At 45.8% G+C, this 22500-nt stretch overlaps 1 protein-coding gene across 1 annotated transcript in view; it reads right to left on the reverse strand.

Moving 5' to 3' along the window:
- Nucleotides 1–22500, reverse strand: part of ppm1h (protein phosphatase, Mg2+/Mn2+ dependent, 1H) — a 75776-nt gene that overhangs the window by 16234 nt on the left and 37042 nt on the right. The window contains exon 7 of the mRNA XM_063196688.1: nucleotides 1660–1723. Within this exon, the coding sequence (XP_063052758.1) occupies nucleotides 1660–1723 (64 nt within the window). The remainder of the gene's footprint in view (nucleotides 1–1659; nucleotides 1724–22500) is intronic.

Genomic DNA, 22500 nt, shown 5'->3' on the forward strand with positions numbered 1-22500 from the left:
GATAGATAGATAGACAGACAGACAGACAGACAGACAGATAGATAGATAGATAGATAGATAGATAGATAGATAGATAGATAGATAGATAGATAGATAGATAGATAGATAGATAGATAGATAGATAGATAGATAGATAGAGGAGTCCTTTCAAAGTACGGGCGTTCCTGGTGCTGACAAGCAAAAGATGTCTTCTTGGGATTAATTGTTCGCTATCAGACCCGAAGCAGCTCTCTGGCTTCTTTATAAAATTTATTTATTTTTATCCGCTGAGGCTTTGAAGTGTCTCCGCCTGCTAGTCTGGCACCAAGCCCAGCCCAGCCTGTCCCATCATTCACCCCGTGATGAAGCAGGCATCTTCCTCCACCACGACACCCAGATTTTATTACAGGAGAGGAGAGAAGCACTACACAGCACTCCTGGAGGTACTACTTACAGGGCCGGATTAACGCACAGGCCAGATACGGCTGACACCTTCATGCCTCAAAAGTTAATTATTTTTTTTTAAAGCAGAATTGTGACGAGACGTGATATTGAAAAATGTATCTGTCATGCATCATCATTGTTTTAAATCTCCACAGTTGGCAGACGAATTCTGAATTCCTAATATGACACTAGCTGTGTAATTTTGCCTGCAAAATGTGTAACCTGTAGCCTAGGGGCCCCGGGCCATCTTAATCCAGCCCTGACTGTTTAAGAGCTTGTCTGTGGAGGTACATACACCGCTCTTGGGGCTGTTTTAGTCTTTTCTCGAGTTTCCAGGAGTTGCCCTTGTTCTCAGCAGGCATGCTGTGATCATGTTTATGAGCTTACTGAATACAATCAGTATGAAATCAGTCATGGTATCCAGTTTTCTTTTGCATGAGTGTGACTTATGTAACATGCATGTGTGTGTATTAGTGGTGTGCTTTGGCACTACCCTTACGATTCGATTTGCTTACGATTCGGGAGGTAACGATTCGATTCATTCAGTCCGATTCTACCATGCATTGCAATGCTGCATTACATTTCTTCATCGGTCATGTGGCAATACAAGCAGTCAGATACTGAAGAACAATTTATTGGAATTATTTAATTTATTTAAAAAAAGGAATGAAAAAACAGAGGCACTCTGAGATTTGAGAAAAATATAAAAAAGCCTTTAATTTAACATGGCAAATTCACTTTAAAAGCACATGGGCCTACGCGTTGCGGCCATATTGGCCTTCATTCATGCCCTGATGAAGGCCAATATGGCCGCAATGCGTAGGCCCATGTGCTTTTAAACTGCCTCTGCTTTTTTCCTTCCTTTTTTGGACCTACACTTCACCCGGTACAGATGAGCACCTGAATAATATTACCCTGCAAAGTCTCCTGAGCGCTTTAAACCCTTTAGTGTCTTCTATTTAATTTATTTATTTGAAGTGCTATAATTTAATATACAATTCATTTGCACCGGAAATGCCCATGGACGTAACTGAAACTTGAAACAATGTGCCGCATCGATTATGGCATTTGCTGAATCAATTATTGAATTGCCCTTCCCCACATTGCAATGCCTTGCTGAATTGATTATTGTTGACACCACTAGTGTGCATGCAGTATATATTTATTATAAATCATGTACATATGAGCCATGCTGGGCCATGGGGATAAGTCTGTCAGCGGCACAGCATTTCTTACCTTTTTTCCTTCGCCATATATTAAAGGAAACTTCAGGTCATCCTCGTCTATGGTTTTATATGCCCTGCACAGAGAGAGAGAGAGAGAGAGAGAGAGAGAGAGAGGGGGAGAGATTTTACCGGTCCTTTACTTTATTAACTCATTGTCAATCGTGTTACAATGTCAGGCCACAAGTCACATTCTCAGTGGTCAATCCACCAACTCCGACACCTCACATCAACCAGCCCCTGCCCACCTTCCACCACCGGAAGGTACAGTACAGGCGCTGGGATTCAGTGTTGTCCTGACCAGAAGAAATTGTTAAACCTGATCTGAACCTCCTTCACCAACTGTGGGGGGGGGGAAGAGAGTGAAGAGAGAGAGAGAGAGAGAGAGAGAGAGAGAGAGAGAGAGAGAGAGAGAGAGAGAGAGAGAGAGAGAGAGAGAGAGAGAGAGAGAGAGAGAGAGAGAGAGAGAGAGAGATTGTAATGGTGAGAGGAGGAGAAGAGAGATTGTAATGGTGTTTTTCCTTTATGGGAGAGAGGAGAAGAGAGATTGTTGTGGCGTTTTTTTCCTTTAAGGGAGACAGTGAGTGCACACATGCTCATGAGAACCGCTCTGAGGCTACAGCAGGAGATGAGAGACGGATCACTACGGTGGTTTTTCCATAAAGCCTTTGTAGAAGAATGGCCTGCCTGCCTGCCTCTCTGCCTGCCCGCCTGCCTACTTGTCGGTCTGTCTGTCTCCCTCCCTCCCTGCCTGCCTGTCTGCCTTCCTCCTTGTCTGTCTACCTCCCTGCATGCCTGTCTCCCTCCCTGCCTGCCTGCTTGTCTGCCTGTCTGCCTTCCTGCTTGTCTGCCTGCCTGCCTGCCTGCCTGCCTGCCTTAATGCCTACCTGCTTGTCTGCCTGCCTTCCTGCTTGTCTGTCTATCCCCCTGCCTGCCTGTCTCCCTCCCTGCCTGCCTGTATGTCTTCCTGCTTGTCTGTCTGCCTGCCTGCCTGCTTGTCTGCCTGTCTGCCTTCCTGCTTGTCTGCCTGCCTGCCTGCTTGTCTGCCTGCCTTAATGCCTACCTGCCTGCCTGCCTGCCTTCCTGCTTGTCTGTCTGTCTGCCTGCCTGCTTGTCTGTCTGTCTGTCTGTCTGCCTGCCTCCCTGCCTGCCTGCTTGTCTGTCTGCCTGCCTTAATGCCTGTCTGCCTGCCTGCCTGTCTGCCTGCCTGCCTGCCTGCTTCTCTGTCTGTCTCCCTCCCTGCCTGCCTGTCTGTCTGTCTGTCTGCCTGCCTCCCTGCCTGCCTGCTTGTCTGTCTGCCTGCCTTAATGCCTGTCTGCCTGCCTGCCTTCCTGCTTGTCTGTCTGTCTGCCTGCCTCCCTGCCTGCCTGCTTGTCTGTCTGCCTGCCTGCCTCCCTGTCTGCCTGCCTGCTTGTCTGTCTGCCTGCCTTAATGCCTGTCTGCCTGCCTTAATGCCTGTCTGCCTGCCTGCCTGTCTGCCTGCCTCCCTGCCTGCCTGCTTGTCTGTCTGCCTGCCTTAATGCCTGTCTGTCTGTCTGCCTCCCTGCCTGCCTGCTTGTCTGTCTGCCTGCCTTAATGCCTGTCTGCCTGCCTTAATGCCTGTAACTGTAAGACCTGCAGTAAAGGGAGACTGGTTGTATCTACTGTACAATAGGTGTGCTCTTCCCCTGCTTGCTTCTAATGCCTCTAAAATGATGCTAAGATGTTGAATGCATGACAGTTGGAGTCTGTGTTCAGATGAATATAGTATCTTGGATAGAGATGAAATGGACCAGCACAAGACCTACATGACATGACAAACATTTCCACTGGGTTGAGGTAAACACACAGATGACCACACTGATGACAAACACTGAATTATTCCCGTCATTTGCAGCTTAAAGGAAAAATAACATTGGTTTTTGTAGACTTTTTAATGGCGTTCTTTAGGAGGCCGTCTGTTTTTGTAATGTCCTCAAATGAATACTGATGATGTCCGTGTGGATTGGTCGTAAATTCATCCTCAAGATCATTCTCATGGGATGTGGCCGATGTGGCCACTTAAAGGAATGATAAACATATCTGTCACTCCAGACAGATGTCCCTACACAATAACGAAATGCGGTGTTAATTCAACACTTAGAAGTACTCTGGGACCAAATACACTCTAGAAGATAGTAAATCGACTCTCAAGTCCTTTTTTTTTTAACTGTGCACTATTTACAGCATGGTGCTCCGGCTTAGCCAGACGGCAGAAAAGCTTCGGTTTCTATGCCATTAATTCACCATGAATAAAGCAAATTTGTGGTGCAGATAGCAGCATTGTTTGTGACATGTATCACTGATTCTTGAGAAAGCGGCTAAAACATGTCTCTGCAATAAACTGCCAATTCTGTTGAAAATAAACTACATTTTCATGAACAAAATGAATCCAGGTAAAGACCCAGGGGTCTGTTACACAAATGTACAGTCGTTTGAAATATGTGAGTGTAATTTTATTACTTTTCATGGCTATAAACCTTCCCACACCCTGTAAAAACAGCTGTCCCAAGGACAGACATCATCATTTCAATTGACTTAAAATGTAAAAATCACTGATATTATTGAATAATATCACCATGATGTGAAAGTCCATATTGAAGTGGTTCTGCAGATATGCACATAGTGCGTGTAAAGCAATATTTACTACTATTTTCTGATTGCTCAAAGTGTGTCCAGCATATTAGTCACCACCGTCAGATTTTTTTTAAAAAGACAATAAAATCAGGTATGCACAAGGTCATTGTCATTACTTAGGACCCCTTTTCAAACCTTTAGCTCTACTGAATATTTCACTATCACTGAAGCTCCTGTAAGTTTACTAATTTCTCCTCAATTTGTTGATTTGTTTGGACACTGGTACTGTCCCAACCATAAACTGTCAACACCGTCGGGGGTTTTAATAGTATTATGTTACATTAATGTTAATTATATATACTTTTTCAGAAGCGGCATGAAGCCCCTAAGAAACAGAGCGAAAACGAAGTGGCTAATGTGAGCAAAAAATGCATAATATGTAAAAGAGTGTTTTTTTGTCTCACACCGTCAGATGTCACCACCGTCAGATTTCATTCTGCTCATCATCTTGTTCCATATTTTACTAAATTGTGCTGGTTAATGAAACATTACCAGACATGTTAGTAATAATTGTGACCCAAACTTATACTCCAGCCTCCACTGAGGTGCATTTGGAGGGTTTTTTGTCACAAAATCTGACGGTGGTGACATCTGATGTAGTTCACAAAAAAGCATGTGTTTTACATGTCTTTGACAAGTTTTAAGAATATGCTTCCAATAAGTATCTACAATTATGTTGAATTGTAAAAGTAATTCACTTAAATTCAGTAAACATATTTTTTTTACTTCTAATTCTGTCTGACGCTGGTGACAAAGCCAAGAAAGCCCATTTTATGAAAAATGTAAAACATGGGGAGCTTGGCCAATACATTCACTGCACAGCCAAGATCTTCATCTATGATAATACACCTCTATATTTTGGATTTGAACAACTTAAAACATGTTTATGCCACATTTTCAATAATCTAGGCCTACTTCCTAGAGTATCTAACAAATGAAGAAAAAACACATGCACAAACATACTGTGCACACACAAAAATAAAGTGTTTATGCTAGATGTCATTGACTTGAGAGGGCTATTTATTTTGCTAAATGTAGGTAATAATTTGGTCACTTTCACCATCTTCAGATTACTGTCACCACCGTCAGTTCTTAAGTCACCACCGTAAGAAGGAGTTTTGGACATTTTAAATTAATGTGCTTACGAAATTTTCCTTTGGAGTTGTTGAATTATCAAAGTAATAGCAAATTTAAGCCTACACGAATATTTGTGAAATTACAAAAAAATGTTTGATCTATTTAGGCATTAAGTAAGCATTGTCTGATAGCACATATTTTTAAATTAGAACACATGAAGCAGTATTAAAATAGAGTGAAAGTGAATTTTCAACATTTAAAGGCGTATGTGTGAAGCAAAAAACACACACAAACACTTAAAAACTCCAGATACATATGCAACCAAATCAATACACTTTTTATTGCTTTTAATTGTGTCTGACGGTGTTGACAAAAAACAAGGTATGAGCGGAGAAAAACCTGATTTCTGACAAAAATTCAAAATGGGGAGATTGGCCTTGTGCATTTCTGAAAAGCCAAGACCTTTGTCTACGAGGATATACCATATTATTTAGTCATTCACTTCGTTTTTTTCTTTCAAGATTACAACCTGTTTTAGCCACTTTCTCAAGAATCAGTGGTATACAGTACATGTATACAGTATACTGAAAACAAACAAAAAGCGTCCAAGGGCCAGAATAATCTGACAACTTTTTGGTTTGCACTACCAACTTTTGGGTCCGGGGTGGGGCATTCATACATTTTCTCCATGACAACCCAAATAGTGTGGAATGCGGCGTCCTGCTTGGCGTTCTGTGAGCTGGGGAGCATGGGTAAGTGGTCTGTGGTGTCTTTACGCGGCCTCCGCTGTTGAATTATTTAGCAGTCACCAACTGAGAGCAAATGGCCAAACAGTGTAGCATGCAGCAACGGCTCCACATGCAGCCTAAGGAGAGATCTATACGTAGCAGCACACACATATGCATACAGTACACAGCACACAGCACAGCTGGGGGAATGGGGAACCAACCACAAACTCCTTTTTTAGTGTCCAATGGATCCAGATCATAAAGGAGCAGTGCTGGCATTACAAAACACAAACGAATCACAAATTAGATCTATAGGAGATAGTAGCACGCATACAATATGCACCACGTACGGTACACAGACACGGTACAGCTGGGGGATTGGGCACAAAAACAACCAAACAACCGCCTTTTTTTGTGTCCAATTGATCCAGATCAAGGACGTGTGCTGGCATCACAAACCACAGATGAAGCCATACAGCATAAAATACAGCAATACATTCCCTCTCCGTGGTCCACAGTGTTCTTCTCAGTGTGACATCAGAGCGTTTTTTTTGTTTTTTTTCCTGGCCCCCTTGGTGTAGTCACGAGGTGGATTAATGTAGCTTTGGAGAGAAATTTGTGGATAGATTACGTCCTCCGCCATGCGGGCCCATATGTTCTCTCACCAGGTGATCGCTCCCACTCAGCACTTTCAGATCTGCCGGAGCTGGAGCCAGAGCCATCGCAGCGAGCGCAGTCCCAAAACACACACACACACACACACACACACACACACACACACACACACACACACACACACACACACACACACACACACACAGCGAGCGCAGTCCCAAAACACACACACGCACACACACACACACACGCACACGCACACGCACACACACACACACACACACACACACACACACACACACACACACACACACACACACAGCGAGCGCAGTTCCAAAACACACACACACACACACACACACACACACACACACACACACACACACACACACACACACACACACACACACACACACAGAGCGAGCGCAATTACAAAGCACACACACACACACACACACACACACACACACACACACACACACACACACACACACACACACACACACACACACATGCAGTGAGCGCAGTCCCAAAGCACACACACACACACACACATGCAGTGAGCGCAGTCCCAAAGTACACATACACACACACACACATGCAGTGAGCGCAGTCCCAAAGCACACATTCGGTATAAGCCATAAGCCCTCCTCTTGGGCTGCTCTCAACTCTGCATGGCGGAGTGGCATCTATTTACCATCTCTCTCTCTCTCTGGCTACCTCTTTTTTCGATCCCTCTCCATCTCTCTCTCTCCATCTCTCTCTCTCTCTCTCTCTCTCTCTCTCTCTCTCTCTCTCTCTCTCTTTCTATCTCTTTCTATCTCTCTCTCTATCTCTTTCTATCTATCTCTCTCTTCCTCTCTTTCTCTCTGTCTCTCTCCAGGAACATTTGTGCCTTCCACAATATGCTGTGCTTGAACTACTAGGAGGGAACAGGCAACACAGTCTGCCATGTGTTGTAGGAGCACTGTATAAAAAAAATAACCATAACCTTAATAACCATAACCCATGAATAACCGTAACCTTAATAACCATAACCCATGAATAACCATAACCTTAATAACCATAACCCATGAATAACCATAACCTTAATAACCATAACCTCAATAACAATAACTTTAATAACCATAACTTTAATGACCATAACCTTCTCATTAGGAGGGCAGCGTGTGGTTGAAAGTCAACTAACTATGGAAGACGAACAAACAAAAACTCTTGTATGCTATACACCAGAGATACTATACGCCAGAGATGCTATATGCCAGAGATACTATAAGCCAGAGATGCTATACGCCAGAGATGCTATACGCCAGAGATGCTATACGCCAGAGATGCTATACGCCAGAGATGCTATACGCCAGCGATGCTATACGCCATAAATGCTATACGCCAGAGATGCTATACACCAGAGATGCTATACATCAGAGATGCTATATACCAGAGATGCTATATACCGGAGATGCTATACACCAGAGATGCTATACACCAGAGATGCTATACACCAGAGCTGCTATACACCAGAGATGCTACGGTATACGCCAGAGATGTTGCTAGTCACTTGCATACACCAGAGATGCTATACACCAGAGTTGTTGCCACTCACTTGTATACGACAGAGATGCTATACACCAGAATTGCTATACACCTGAGATGCTATACGCCAGAGATGCTATACGCCAGAAATGCTATACACCAGAGATGCTATACGCCAGAGATGCTATACGCCAGAGATGTTGCTAGTCACTTGCAAATTAGTGACTTGGTCCCAATGTCATACACCAATCAGCACTTACCTCCATGTGAGAGGAGTCTACAGATTTTTCAATGGAGACTTACTGTAACTCTGGCTTGCAGAGCCTCGATTACCTTCTTATCACCAAAATGGTAATGACCACATCTTAATCTGTAATATTATAGAGATGTTGCTATGATAATGAAGTTAAGCTTGAATAGGCTCACTTCCCATCTACACGAATGGGGTACAGTGGAAGTTGGCCCATCTTTCCTGTGACCACTTCAGTCTAAATGCGAGACTTGAACGACTCCAGAGACAGAGGTAATTGACTTTGTATTGAGTCGCTGGCAACATTTGAGCAAATTGAACGACAGTTTGTGGTTGGACTTCAGCGAATATTATACAAACGAGCTATGATGCGGTTCGCAAATGGCCACCACAGCCAATTGGAATGCCAGAATGCTTGCATTCTACTTTTAACAGGCATACTCTGTGACTTCTGGTCGCTTAACCCATTTTAGCCTGATGACTCGTATATGTTGTTTAACCTTTGCTGCCTGGAGACACGTATACGCTGCATTCAGGCTCTTGAGATTTCAGCTTTTAAAATAAAAATGTGGGTATGTTACAGCTGAATGAACACATTCTAATGCAAGATGAGGGTTAAAATGCAACTTATTTCATGTTTTTATGTGCATCAGAGGCTGAGGTATTTAGGTATTTATAGGCTGAGGGCAACTTTCCCAACAAGGGCTTAGGCATTCAGCAGGCATTTTTGCAGGTGCTTTATAGGCATCAATGGGTTAATCTTGCCACCGCCATTGTGTTTGCAGGGTTGGGCCTCATTCACACAATCGGTGTAGCGTCATGGGACGGAAGAGATTTTTACCTTCCTTCCACACCAACCGGCGGTAATCGGCCGTCAGCGGCGCGGGAGCCGACTCTGCTCCGCACTGCATTTGGAAAGTAGAACTCGAGCAGATTTTGGACGGCAGCGACCAGCAGTGTCCCATTCAAAAGAATGGAAAAGTAGCACACTGGCTTTTGAACTGGACTAGCCGCGCACGCCGACACTGACGGTGTGAAAGGCCGAGTAGAACACACCGGCCAAAACTTAACAGAAAGACCTCAGTCGTCTCGCTGCCGTTCCGCCACGCTGTAGTGTGGAGCCGGCCTTACAAGTAGGCCTAGCGTACCTCATCAGCCTGTCATGGGAGTTGGACACGCCACTCTAACTGTACCGTAATTAGGCTCCACACTGATTTGTTGCATAGCGACAGTCCACACGAAAATTACTACTAAGAGCAAGGGGCGGCAAAAAAAGAAAAAGGAAATCACACTGCATTGAAGAAGAAAAATAGTCCAATTAACATTAATTTAACCGGATTAACCTCCATGCTTCCCTAATGGTGTGTTTCTTTGTCTTTTCTTATGAAGCAAGTGGGCGATGGGAGCATTTGAATAATACCCATTACCCCAGATTAGCAGTGGAAGAATGTGAATATTACTCCAGTTCTATCTGCAGCACTTTAAAAGCTTTCTGTCATCGTGACTAAAACGGATCTGCATCCACAGATAAGAGGACGACCTTCTCCTTTGCTTTGACAGGTTGATAAAAGACCATCATTAAAATACTGACAGGTGAGCATTTTTTCTTAAGACTTTGTAACCGTCTCAGATTTTTCCCTGATTGAAGGGCAGTTGCCCTGACAAACACATGTTTGTGAGGACTGGCCAAGATGTATTGGAACAGAGCAAGCCAAGGATATGCATTAACGGTTGCCTTTCAGGTCAACAGGTCCTATTTTGATTCTTTTGCATTTCTAGTATACATGAAGAAACTGACAAATAAAGACATTCTGTTGTACACATTCATTCATTCATTCATTCATTCATTCATTCATTCATTCATTCATTCATTCATTCATTCATTCATTCATTCATTCATTCATTCATTCATTCAATCATCCATACCTCTGTATGCTAGAGTATAGCCCTCCAACCAATCAGGAACAAATGAATGCTTTTCAGTAAGACACAATTGGGCCAGCCCTGATGCCATTGTTGCCTAGTGACCCTCTACAAGGACAGACTGATGTGACGGATTTGACAAAATTTTGATGAATATGAGCTTCAATGCGTTTCAAAGAGTACTTACCAAGGATAGGTAGTTTATTTTGCGTATGCTAGAATATGTCTAGATGTCTAGATTCCTAATATACCGTATTTATAGGACCCACTAACAAATGAACAGTTAATGTCCCCACTGAAAATACTGATTGGAATGGAGAGAGAGAGAGAGAGAGAGAGAGAGAGAGAGAGAGAGAGAGAGAGAGAGAGAGAGAGAGAGAGAGAGAGAGAGAGAGAGAGAGAGAGAGAGAGAGAGAGAGAGAGAGAGAGTCTCCCAGGTATTGAATTAACACAGTATGGTTTACTGTGACAAGTCCAGTAGATGTCGACTACCCTAGTGGGTCAAAATTATGTCTGCCTGTCTATTGCCGTGCCATAGATAGATAGATAGATAGATAGATAGATAGATAGATAGATAGATAGATAGATAGATAGATAGATAGATAGATAGATAGACAGATAGATAGATAGACAGATAGACAGATAATTCGTTCTCACCACCGTTCGTTCCCACCACCATCACAACATATAGCATACAAGACTGACATGAAGACATCAAATACCATTGAGCATGGTGAACGTTGACCATAGGGAATTGCCCTCGCTCAGCCATGGATATTGCTCCCAATGCTACCAGTATACAGCTTTTGAAGTCAGAGGTCTGTTCAGTCCCATCCGAAAGGAAACAAAAAACGTTTGTGCCAGGAATTCTTTAGTTTAGTTCAAGGTTATGTTATCCAAGCAGTGGCGGTCCTCCAATGATGTTCCCCTTTCGCGGTGCATGGAATGCATGGAATGGCTACATTAATGTTTTAATTGTACATGGTCCCTAATAAATCGAAATTGAATTGAATCGAATGAAAAGAAGCTCAGCATGGTGACAACACGGCTTTGCTGGCCTATTATGTACGCTTTCAATGCAAACCATTAGTTCCACAGGATTCAGCTTTGCCTATAGACCCCAGACTACACTATGCATTCCTTGTCATAGTCATGTCACAGTCTCAAAGGCAAAACATGTGGCCACTCTTTCAATACTCTTCTATTTAGTACTGTATAGGAAAAGATAACTGTAATGGCCCTGTATATATCAGCTACAATAGCTTTCCCTCTCAGTCACTATGTGCATAGAAGAACACAATGACAACCGATGAAAACTGTGGGTAGGAGGAGTAGTTGGAAGTTGTGGTTGGGTGCAGGGGCGGAGCTATAGGGAGGGCGAGCAGGGCACTTGCCCCTGGGCCCAGGGCCCTCCCGTGTTGGTGGTGGGGGCCCTATAATGAGCTTGGCAAACTGTGTATGGGGCCCTATAAGTGTCCTGCCCTGGGGCCCTGTGTGCAATTTTTCCACCACTGGTTGGATGACTCATGTAATGGTAGGAGAGGTGTGTGTGTGTGCACTACCTCCCGCTAGGGTTGCCAACCGGCCCTTCAAATATGGACAACCTCCCGTATTTAGAAACAAAAGTATGGTTATGTATTGGAGTGAAAATCAAAAACTTGAGAAAGGCCATACGGGCCGAAACGTTGTTTGTCAATAAATTGCAGCACGATGGACACGAGTGTGCGGTACCTTCTTCTACAAAATATGTATTGAAGTGAAACAGGACACAACTTAGTTAAAATGCATCTAGGAATGAAATACAATATTTTCTGTGGGAGGACCTCCACACCCCCAGCACGAATGAGGTGTCCCTTATTTTTTACCTTGGCAATCCTCGCTCCTGCTGTCTGTGTAGCCATCGTGTAATACAGGAGCACACATACTGTACAGGGAATGGCCATGAATGGCCTTACACACGACTATCAAAACAAAAACATTGGCTTGGCTGGACACCGAGGACACGCTCTGTCTGGTCACCTTCCTCCTCTTTGGGAGAACATGTGGAGGATCTCCTTGAGTCGTTGAGTGTGTCCTACTAGCACATGCTGTAATTTAGCACTTGGAGAGTAGGACCAACTAGAGGAAAGAGAGAGAGAGAGAGAGAGAGAGAGAGAGAGAGAGAGAGAGAGAGAGAGAGAGAGAGAGAGAGAGAGAGAGAGAGAGAGAGAGAGAGAGAGAGAGAGAGAGAGAGAGAGAGAGAGAGAGAGAGAGGTTAAATTTGAGTGTGCTGTATGTGTTGAATTAGCACTGCCCGCTGCACTGTCTGTGTGTGCTAATTGTTTTCACTACAGCTCTAAGAAAGGCCACTTTAGTTACTATAATGTACCATTCAGCTCCAACGCACCTCCTCAGCTATGGCAGTCTGGTGAAAGGCTAGACATAGATAGATAGATAGATAGATAGATAGATAGATAGATAGATAGATAGATAGATAGATAGATAGATAGATAGATAGATAGATAGATAGATAGATAGATAGATAGATAGATAGATAGATAATTTGTTCTCACCACCATTCGTTCCCACCACCATCACAACGTATAGCATACAACACCGACATGAAGACATCAAATACCATTGAGCATGGTGAAGTTTAGTTCAAGGTTATTTTATCCACGCAGTGGCGGTCCTCCAATGATGTTCCCCTTTCGCGGTGCATGGAATGCATGGAATGGCTACATTAATGTTTTAATTGTACATGGTCCCTAATAAATTGAATTGAATTGAATGAAAAGAAGCTCAGCATGGTGACAACACGGCTGTGCTGGCCTATTATGTACGCTTTCAATGCAAACCATTAGTTCCACAGGATTCAGCTTTGCCTATAGACCCCAGACTACACTATGCATTCCTTGTCATAGTCATGTCACAGTCTCAAAGGCAAAACATGTGGCCACTCTTTCAATACTCTTCTATTTAGTACTGTATAGGAAAAGATAACTGTAATGGCCCTGTACATATCAGCTACAATAGCTTTCCCTCTCAGTCACTATGTGCATAGAAGAACACAATGACAACCAATGAAAACTGTGGGCAGGAGGAGTAGTTGGAAGTTGTGGTTGGGTGCAGGGGCGGAGCTATAGGGAGGGCGAGCAGGGCACTTGCCCCTGGGCCCAGGGCCCTCCCGTGTTGGTGGTGGGGGCCCTATAGTGAGCTTGGCAAACTGTGTATGGGGCCCTATAAGTGTCCTGCCCTGGGGCCCTGTGTGCAATTTTTCCACCACTGGTTGGATGACTCATGTAATGGTAGGAGAGGTGTGTGTGTGCACTACCTCCCGCTAGGGTTGCCAACCGGCCCTTCAAATATGGACAACCTCCCGTATTTAGAAACAAAAGTATGGTTATGTATTGGAGTGAAAATCAAAAACTTGAGAAAGGCCATACGGGCCGAAACGTTGTTTGTCAATAAATTGCAGCACGATGGACACGAGTGTGCGGTACCTTCTTCTACAAAATATGTATTGAAGTGAAACAGGACACAACTTAGTTAAAATGCATCTAGGAATGAAATACAATATTTTCTGTGGGAGGACCTCCACACCCCCAGCACGAATGAGGTGTCCCTTATTTTTTACCTTGGCAATCCTCGCTCCTGCTATCTGTGTAACCGTCGTGTAATACAGGAGCACACATACTGTACAGGGAATGGCCATGAATGGCCTTACACACGACTATCAAAACAAAAACATTGGCTTGGCTGGACACCGAGGACACGCTCTGTCTGGTCACCTTCCTCCTCTTTGGGAGAACATGTGGAGGATCTCCTGAGTCATTGAGTGTGTCCTACTATTCACTGCAGCTCTAAGAAAGGCCACTTTAGTTATAATGTACCATTCAGCTCCAACGCACCTCCTCAGCTATGGCAGTCTGGTGAAAGGCTAGACCTAGTCGCTGAACTGAATGCTTAAGAATTGAATTGAATTGAATTGAATTGTTTTCTCTGCAGCTGCATGGGTGGCCATTTCACAATCTGCAAGCCTTTACTGGCCCCCCTCCTCAGCTATGGCAGCCCTCCTCATATACAGTATCGCTATAGCAGCCCTCCTCATATACAGTATCGCTATGGCAGCCCTCCTCATATACAGTATCGCTATGGCAGCCCTCCTCATATACAGTATCGCTATAGCAGCCCTCCCTCCTCATATACAGTATCGCTATAGCAGCCCTCCCTCCTCATATACAGTATCGCTATGGCAGCCCTCCCTCCTCATATACAGTATCGCTATGGCAGCCCTCCCCTCCTCATATGGCACCCCTGCTCAGCTATAGCAGCCTGGTGATAAGCATGTCCTAATGGGTGGCATACAGAGTGGTAAGCCAAATCTAATGGGTGGCATATAGGGTGGTAAGCCAAATCTAATGGGTGGCATACAGAGTGGTAAGCCAAACCTAATGGGATGGGGATGATGGTGATTGGGGTGGCGATTATGGTGGATAGAACTCTGGTGGTCTTTGTTCCAGAGATCGTAAAGAAAAGGAGGAGGGGAGAAGAGGATCAGGAAGGGATGGAGAGACAGTGACAGACAGATGGAAAGAGAGGAGACATATGTACAAAGCGAGAAAGGGAAAGGAGGAGAAGGCAGAGGAAGAGTATGAAGAGAATGGGGTAGGATAAAGAAGAGGAGAGTGTCTAAGGAAAGGAGAAATTGAGGAAAGAGAAATGAGGAAAGAGAGGAGAACAAGAGGTAGACAATGATAAGACAGGCACACAGTTTTTTTTAAATCCAGTGTTAATTTATCACTCACAGAGTTGATTTGATATCTTCTAAAGTGTATTTGGTCCCAGAGTGGTCCCAAGTGTTGACATTTTAGAATTAATATTGAATTTTACTGTGGCAGAAACAAATGACAAATCAGGAATGGAGGAGAGGAGAGACAAGCAGAGAAAACGGGAGGAGGAGAAGAGAGAAGGAGTAGGAGGAGGTAAATGGAGGAGGGAGGAGGATACAGTGGAGGAGGAGGAGGAGTAGGTGGAGGAGGAGTAGGTGGAGGAGGAGAAAGAGGGGGAGGAAGAGGAGAAGGGGGAGGTGTAGGTGGAGGAGGAGGAGGAGGAGGAGGAGGAGGAGGAGGGGAAGGAGGAGGGGGAGGTGGAGGAGGAGAGATCATAAGTCAGCCATGTTGGCAGGCGGCCCAGAGAGCCAGTCGATCCTCCTCCTCCTCAGCCACAGCCCGCCGCCGCGGCGTTTGAACTTGCAGAACAAGCCCACTGCAGAGCATCCATCAATTTAACACGGCCCCCAGACAGTACAGCACAGCCCCAAACCCTCCAGCACAGCACAGCACAGCGCAGAGCGGAGCCGCCTGCCACCCTCCACAACCTACCCCCCCCCCATCCCCCCCCCCCCCCCCCCCCCAGCGCATAGCGGAGCCGCGTGCCACCCTCCACCCCCCCCTTACCCCCCCGGCGCAGAGCAAAGCCGCCTGCCACTCTCAGTCTCCACAACCCCCCCCTTCATTCACCCCCCATCTGCAGTGCGAATTTCCCAGCCAGCTGGGTCAGGAGGAGCAGCACAGGCGTGGCGACCAGACAACGAACGAGGGAGCGGAGGAGAGAGCACGAGAAGAAGAGAAGAGGAGGATGAATGAGCTTTGGGGGAGAGTGAAGAAGAGAGAGAGAGAGAGAGAGGGAGAGAGCAGGAGACAATAGTTAAAATGAGATGGAAGGAATGGAAGACGAGAAGAGAAAAAAGAACGACACGTCCAGACGTGAGGGGAAGAGCAGACAGAGAGAGAAACAGCAGGGGAGAGGGAAGGAAAGAAGGAGAGAGAATGGTAGATGGAGGGAAAGAGGGAGAGAGAAGGGGAGAGATAGGCGGTGATGGACCGACTGGGGGAGGGTGGGGAGAGAAAGAGGGAGATGAGAGAGAGAGAGAGAGAGAGAGAGAGAGAGAGAGAGAGAGAGAGAGAGAGAGAGAGAGAGAGAGAGAGAGAGAGAGAGAGAGAGAGAGAGAGAGAGAGGCAGTGGTGGAGAGAGGAAAGAGGGGAAAGAGGAGTTTTAGAGAGACAGAGAGAAAGAGGGACATAAAGACAGTGATGGAGAGGAGGGGTGTGGAGAGGAGAGGAGAGGTGTAGAGGATAAGAGAGGAAAGGAGAAGGGGATAGAGGAGAGGAGGAGAGAGGAGAGGAGAGAAGAGGAGAGGGGGATAGAGGAGAGGAGAGGAGAAGAGTGGGGGAATAAAGGAGAAGAGAGGGGGATAAAGCAGGGGAGAGGAGGATAGAGGAGAGATAAAGAGGGGGATAGAGGAGAGGAGAAGAGAGAGGAGAGGAGAGGAGAGGAGAAGAGAGGGGGGAAGAGGAGAGGAGAGGATAGTAGAGGGGGGTAGAGGAGATGAGAGGAAAGGAGAGGGGTAGAGGAGAGGAGAAGATAGGAGAGGAGAAGAGAGGGGGATAGAGGAGAGGAGGAAAGGAGAAGAGAGGAGAGGGGGATAGAGGAGAGGAGAGGGGGATAGAGGAGAGGAGAGGGGGTAGAGGAGAGGAGGGGAATAGAGGAGAGGAGAGGAGATGGGGATAGAGGAGAGGAGGGGGGTAGAGGAGAGGAGAGGAGAAGGGGATAGAGGAGAGGAGAAGTGTAAAATATGAGCCGTGGGGATGCCAGAGGCGCATGGCTGCATTCTTAATTAGACTGTGGGCTCCATCACCTCCCCTAGGTGCACCACACACACACACACACACACACACACACACACACACACACACACACACACACACACACACACACACACACACACGTTCATATAGACACACATGATACGTGCACACACACACACACACACACACACACACACACACACGCGCACACACACACACACACACACACACACACACACACACACACACACACGCGTGCGCGCGCGCACACGTTCATACACACACACACACACGCGCGCACACACACACACACACACACACACGCACGCACGTTCATACACACACACACATACGCGCGCACACACACGCACACGCACACACACGCACGCACGCACGCACGCACGCACGTTCATACACACACACACACACACGCACACACACACACACACACGCACACACCAGTGCTTTACACTAACTTTTTCGCTTACCAGCCATTTTGGCTAGTGGTTTTCGTGACTCACTAGCCATTGGGCCTTTTCACTAGCCATAATTTTCTTAACCATCATAGCAGCTTTAATGAATTATATAATAGGCTGCAATAATGTAATGTAGGATAATATAACATAATATAACATAATATAATATAATATAATATAATATAATATAATATAATATAATATAATATAATATAGGGCCTAATAACTAGAATTGTTGTTAACTGGTCCATGCATGCATGCATGCTATAAGAACAGATTAACTCATCTGAGGAATGGCATAGCCGTGCAGAAACACCAAGCACAGTGTTGTGGAAGGGCACAAATGTAAGCTACATGAGAGCAAAATATTTCCGTCTTTGATCTGAAGGGCACTTTCGATGCGCAAAGTAGATAGTGCAAAGTCATTGCCAATCTTTGCATGTCCTCGGGCATGGATGTGGAATAACACCTCTTCTGGAATATTTTCTCATAAAAGTAGGCTATCTACTAGAAGGCACACACATATGCGGCCGGTAACTACAGAAGGAGCTACGACTTCCTTTCATTCCGCTTAATATTGAGTTGTTTAAAATATAAACGGACGCAAAGCAAGATGGGCACATGCGAAGGGACATGGGACATGATTTTGTACTGTCTGGAAGGCTACTACTGCGCGTTGTTTAAGCCCCGTTTGACAGTCGGGAACAACGGCACAAGAAACATGGAGGAATATTAAGGTATGAAGACATACAGGCAAATCAGAAAATGATTTAAACCGAACATTATTAATGCCGCATGTGTCCTTGTCTTATCACTGCGCTAATTAGTCTCAAGACTTTCTCAAGACTGAGGTGTTCTCCTGGTCATTTTAATGTCCACTACTACTATGCATTGTACTAATGACAGATCCCAAAACAGGTCAGTTGAGATGAACTTCGCTACTTTATTTTCACGTGAAGGTTTTCAGTGGCATTTCCAAACGCGCGCTGATGTGCCGGTAGCTCGCTGCTGCCACTCATATTCGCAAGACTAGCTCTATCAGATTCCTGTCGTGCGTAAGACACAGGTGACACGTGACACAGGTGCTTCATGGGTATTGTAGGCTCGCGAAATCGCATTGCATTGCGTTTGTAGCAAAGACGGTCCGAGGGAAAAAAACTACAAAATGCGGTGCCTCATCATTTAGAATAGTGACGGACCCGCCAAAATGGCTAGTGAACCTTCGGTATCTACTAGCCAACGCCGACTTTCACCCGCATTTGGCTACCTGGCGTGTGTTAGTGTTAAGCCCTGGCACACACACACACACACACACACACACACACACACTTCCACAGAGATATGCAAGAAGACACCAGACTCATACAGGCACCAATTAGACCCACACACACAGATGTAATTGGGTGCACACACATGTTACACATTCAAAGACACACACAAACACACACGCAAGCATCCACATATACACACAGAAACACATACTGTACAACATAGACACACACAAAGACGAAGAGCTTACATTTGCAGAACAGAATGCTATTTTAATGCCAAACATCAATCTGCCAACGCTGCTCTGGGATTCACCACAGGCTCAAGACACAGACACAGCCAACCAGAATGACCAAGGGACTACGCGAAAGCCCCCAAGTGCACTTTGAGACACATCTGTCCTGCACTGCTGTCTGTCTATCAGCCTGTGTGTCTGCCTGTCTGTTTATCAGCCTGTCTGTCTGTCTATCAGCCTTTGTATCTGTCTGTCTGTCTATCAGCCTGTGTGTCTGTCTGTCTGTCTATCAGCCTGTCTGTCTGTCTATCCGCCTGAGTGTCTGTCTGTCTGTCTATCAGCCTGTCTGTCTGTCTATCCGCCTGTGTGTCTGTCTATCAGCCTGTGTATCTGTCTGTCTGTCTATCCGCCTGTGTGTCTGTCTGTCTGTCTATCAGCCTGTGTATCTGTGTTTCCGCCTGATTGTCTGTCTGTCTGTCTATCCATCTGAGTGTCTGTCTATCCGCCTGTATCTGTCTGTCCATCTATCAGCCTGTGTATCTGTCTATCTACCTGTCTGTCTGTCTATCCGCCTGTATCTGTCTGTCTGTCTGACGGCGGACCCATAATTAATTTTCTTTTTCGCAATCATTTTTTTTTATTAAAAAAACCTAAAAAGCTTAACTAGACAACCCATCTCTCCTCACTCCACTCCCTCGGAAGCACACCCCTCCATTACGGGCGGTGTCTCAATCTTTCTGCATGTCTGTCTGTCTCTGTCTTTCTGCATGTCTCTCTGTCTTTCTGCTTGTCTGTCATGCCTTTCTGCATGTCTCCATGTCTGTCTTCCTGCTTCTCTGTGTCTTCCCCATGTCAATCTGCCTCTCTGTACGTCTGACGGTCTTCCGCGGACTTCCAATAAACACAGTAAATTATTCTTCCCATACCACTTCTCTCCAGACCCTGTGAGCCGCAAGCCGCTCCGCACATATGAGAGGGTGCATGGATGACCTCCGTCTGTCTGTCTGTCTGCCTGCCTGTCTGCCTGTCGGTCTGCCTCTCTGTCTGTCTGCCTCTCCATGTGTCTGTCTGTCTGTCTGTCTGCCTGTCCGCCTGTCTGTCTGCCTCTCTGTGTGTCTGCCTCTCCACGTGTCTGTCTGTCTGTCTGCCTGTCTGCCTCTCTGTGTGTCTGCCTCTCCATGTGCCTGTCTGTCTGCCTGTCTGTCTGCCTCTCCATGTGTCTGTCTGTCTGTCTGTCTGACTGTGCCTCTCTGTGTGTCTGACTCCTGAGGACCTGCTGTGAACACTGAGTAATATGCTCCCCATATCTCCTCTCCTCTGCTGGCCCTGCGCGCCCGAGAGCAACCCATCCCAACCCATCCCTGATGAGGGAGGTAAGGGGGCGCCCTCTTGGAGAGCAGCGTTTGATAATTCATCATGCCGGAGGCCCCTAGGCTCCCCCCCCGCAACCCCCCCATCTCCACACCCTGCCAAGCCGTGCACACACACGCACGCACACACGCACGCACGGACGCACACACACACACACTCACACAATCCATCCTGCCCCCCCGCAATCCGTCTCTAGACCCCCCCCTATTCCAACCCATACACACACACACACATACACACACACACACACACACACACACACACACACACACACACACACACACACACACACACACACACACACACACACACACACACCACACACACACACACACAAGCCATCCTGCCCCCCGCCAACTCGTCTTGTCTGCCACGCTGGACAGCCTTAATGAGCTGGTTTGACCCCTTACACTGCGGAGCCTCCACATCTCAGCTGAAACCTGACATCCCCTCTCTCCCACTGAGAGCCTATACACACACACACTCAGGCACGCACTGAGAGAGAGAGAGAGAGAGAGAGAGAGAGAGAGAGAGAGAGAGATGGAGAGAGAAAGAGAGAGAGCAGAGAGAGAGATGGAGAGAGAGAGAGGAGAGAGAGAGAGGGGGGGGGGAGTAGAGCAGAGCACCATGGCCTGATGCTTCCCTATTAGTGCTGTGGCTCCAGAGGTGTGAAATACCCAATCAGAGAGGAGGAAGGACGTCTAATCACACATGGGCTCTGGCTGCAATTACCACCAACAGGTGATTAACAACTAATTATTAAGGAAGGCTGGAATTAACTGAGTATTTTACCAAAGAAAATGGAATCTTGTACAAGAACGACCACTAGCTGGTGTGGCCAGGAGTGGCACTGCAGCTATGTTATCGCAGCCAAGTAAATAATGAATGGGTGCCAATGGGGCTGTACGCTTCTCTTAGAACTATCTGCCCGTGTGATTTTTTCCCTGGAAACAATGAAGTCGCGTTCGATAGATATGAGTAAGTGAAAGCATTTGCCGACACGTTTGCATCTTGTCAAGTGTTAGATTCGTGAAAATGACCCTTATTTCAACTATAGCAATGACATAACACGTGACAATCGACTTTACGGCACTACGCCATTTGTTTTGTAGTTTTAAGTCTGACTTCAGATGTCGATGTGTTTAAAGTTATGTTAGGATTGTTGTGGACACCTGTTATTTATTGCATTTAAGGTGGTGGAAAAGCGGCATGTGTACATGGGGTAAAGGAAATGACTGCGCTCATCCTTAAGAATTTGGGCACCTTCAATTAACATGTTGGACGGTGGTGGGGGTTGAGGTGTGTGACCGTAGATGTCTCTGCTAGGAGGATCAGTCAGAGTACGTCTCTCGTCAGCTCTGGTCGTGAATAGTCGCAGAGATTCCTCAGCCAGCAGGTATTAGCCGAATGCTAGCGTGTTGCAGGACAAAACTAACACGTCTTTGGGAGAACAAAGCCATGTCAGGAACCTTTAACTTCACTTCTAATACAACTTCCATGATAAGGTACAGAATGTGCACACATCTTTACAAACCAGAGAACAGAATCGTCACAAATCCCTGCTGAGCCATTTAGCCCAATAGGCTCCCATTCATCTTTTACTTGGCTGCGTGCGCCAACGGGGCTATAATGGGAGCCAATGACAGACGCCTATCTCATAGCTTAGAACATTTCTGATTTTACCTACCTGGTCCAAGCAGTGTCACTAATTACTATTCATAAGCAGCTCAATTACATTCTCAATTGCCACTTGCACTTCCAACCTTATTCTGGATATTGATATTCTGTAGATGCAGTTTAACCAACAGCATAAAAGATCAGGGTTGTGTTTCTCGAAAGTGTAGTTGTTAGCCTTGCTAACTTTGGTAGTTTCCAATGGGAAATTCCATTGCAACCAACAGGAGGGTTGCTTTTCTGGATAGAAGGATGCTATTCTGGATAGAGGGATGCTATTCTGGATAGAGGGTTGCTAGGGCTGCTATTCTGGATAGAGGGATGCTATTCTGGATAGAGGGTTGCTAGGGCTGCTATTCTGGATAGAGGGTTGCTATTCTGGATAGAGGGTTGCTATTCTGGATAGAGGGTTGCTATTC

Source organism: Engraulis encrasicolus, chromosome 4 (assembly GCF_034702125.1).
Source record: "Engraulis encrasicolus isolate BLACKSEA-1 chromosome 4, IST_EnEncr_1.0, whole genome shotgun sequence".
In the NCBI taxonomy this organism is placed as follows: Eukaryota; Metazoa; Chordata; class Actinopteri; order Clupeiformes; family Engraulidae; genus Engraulis; species Engraulis encrasicolus.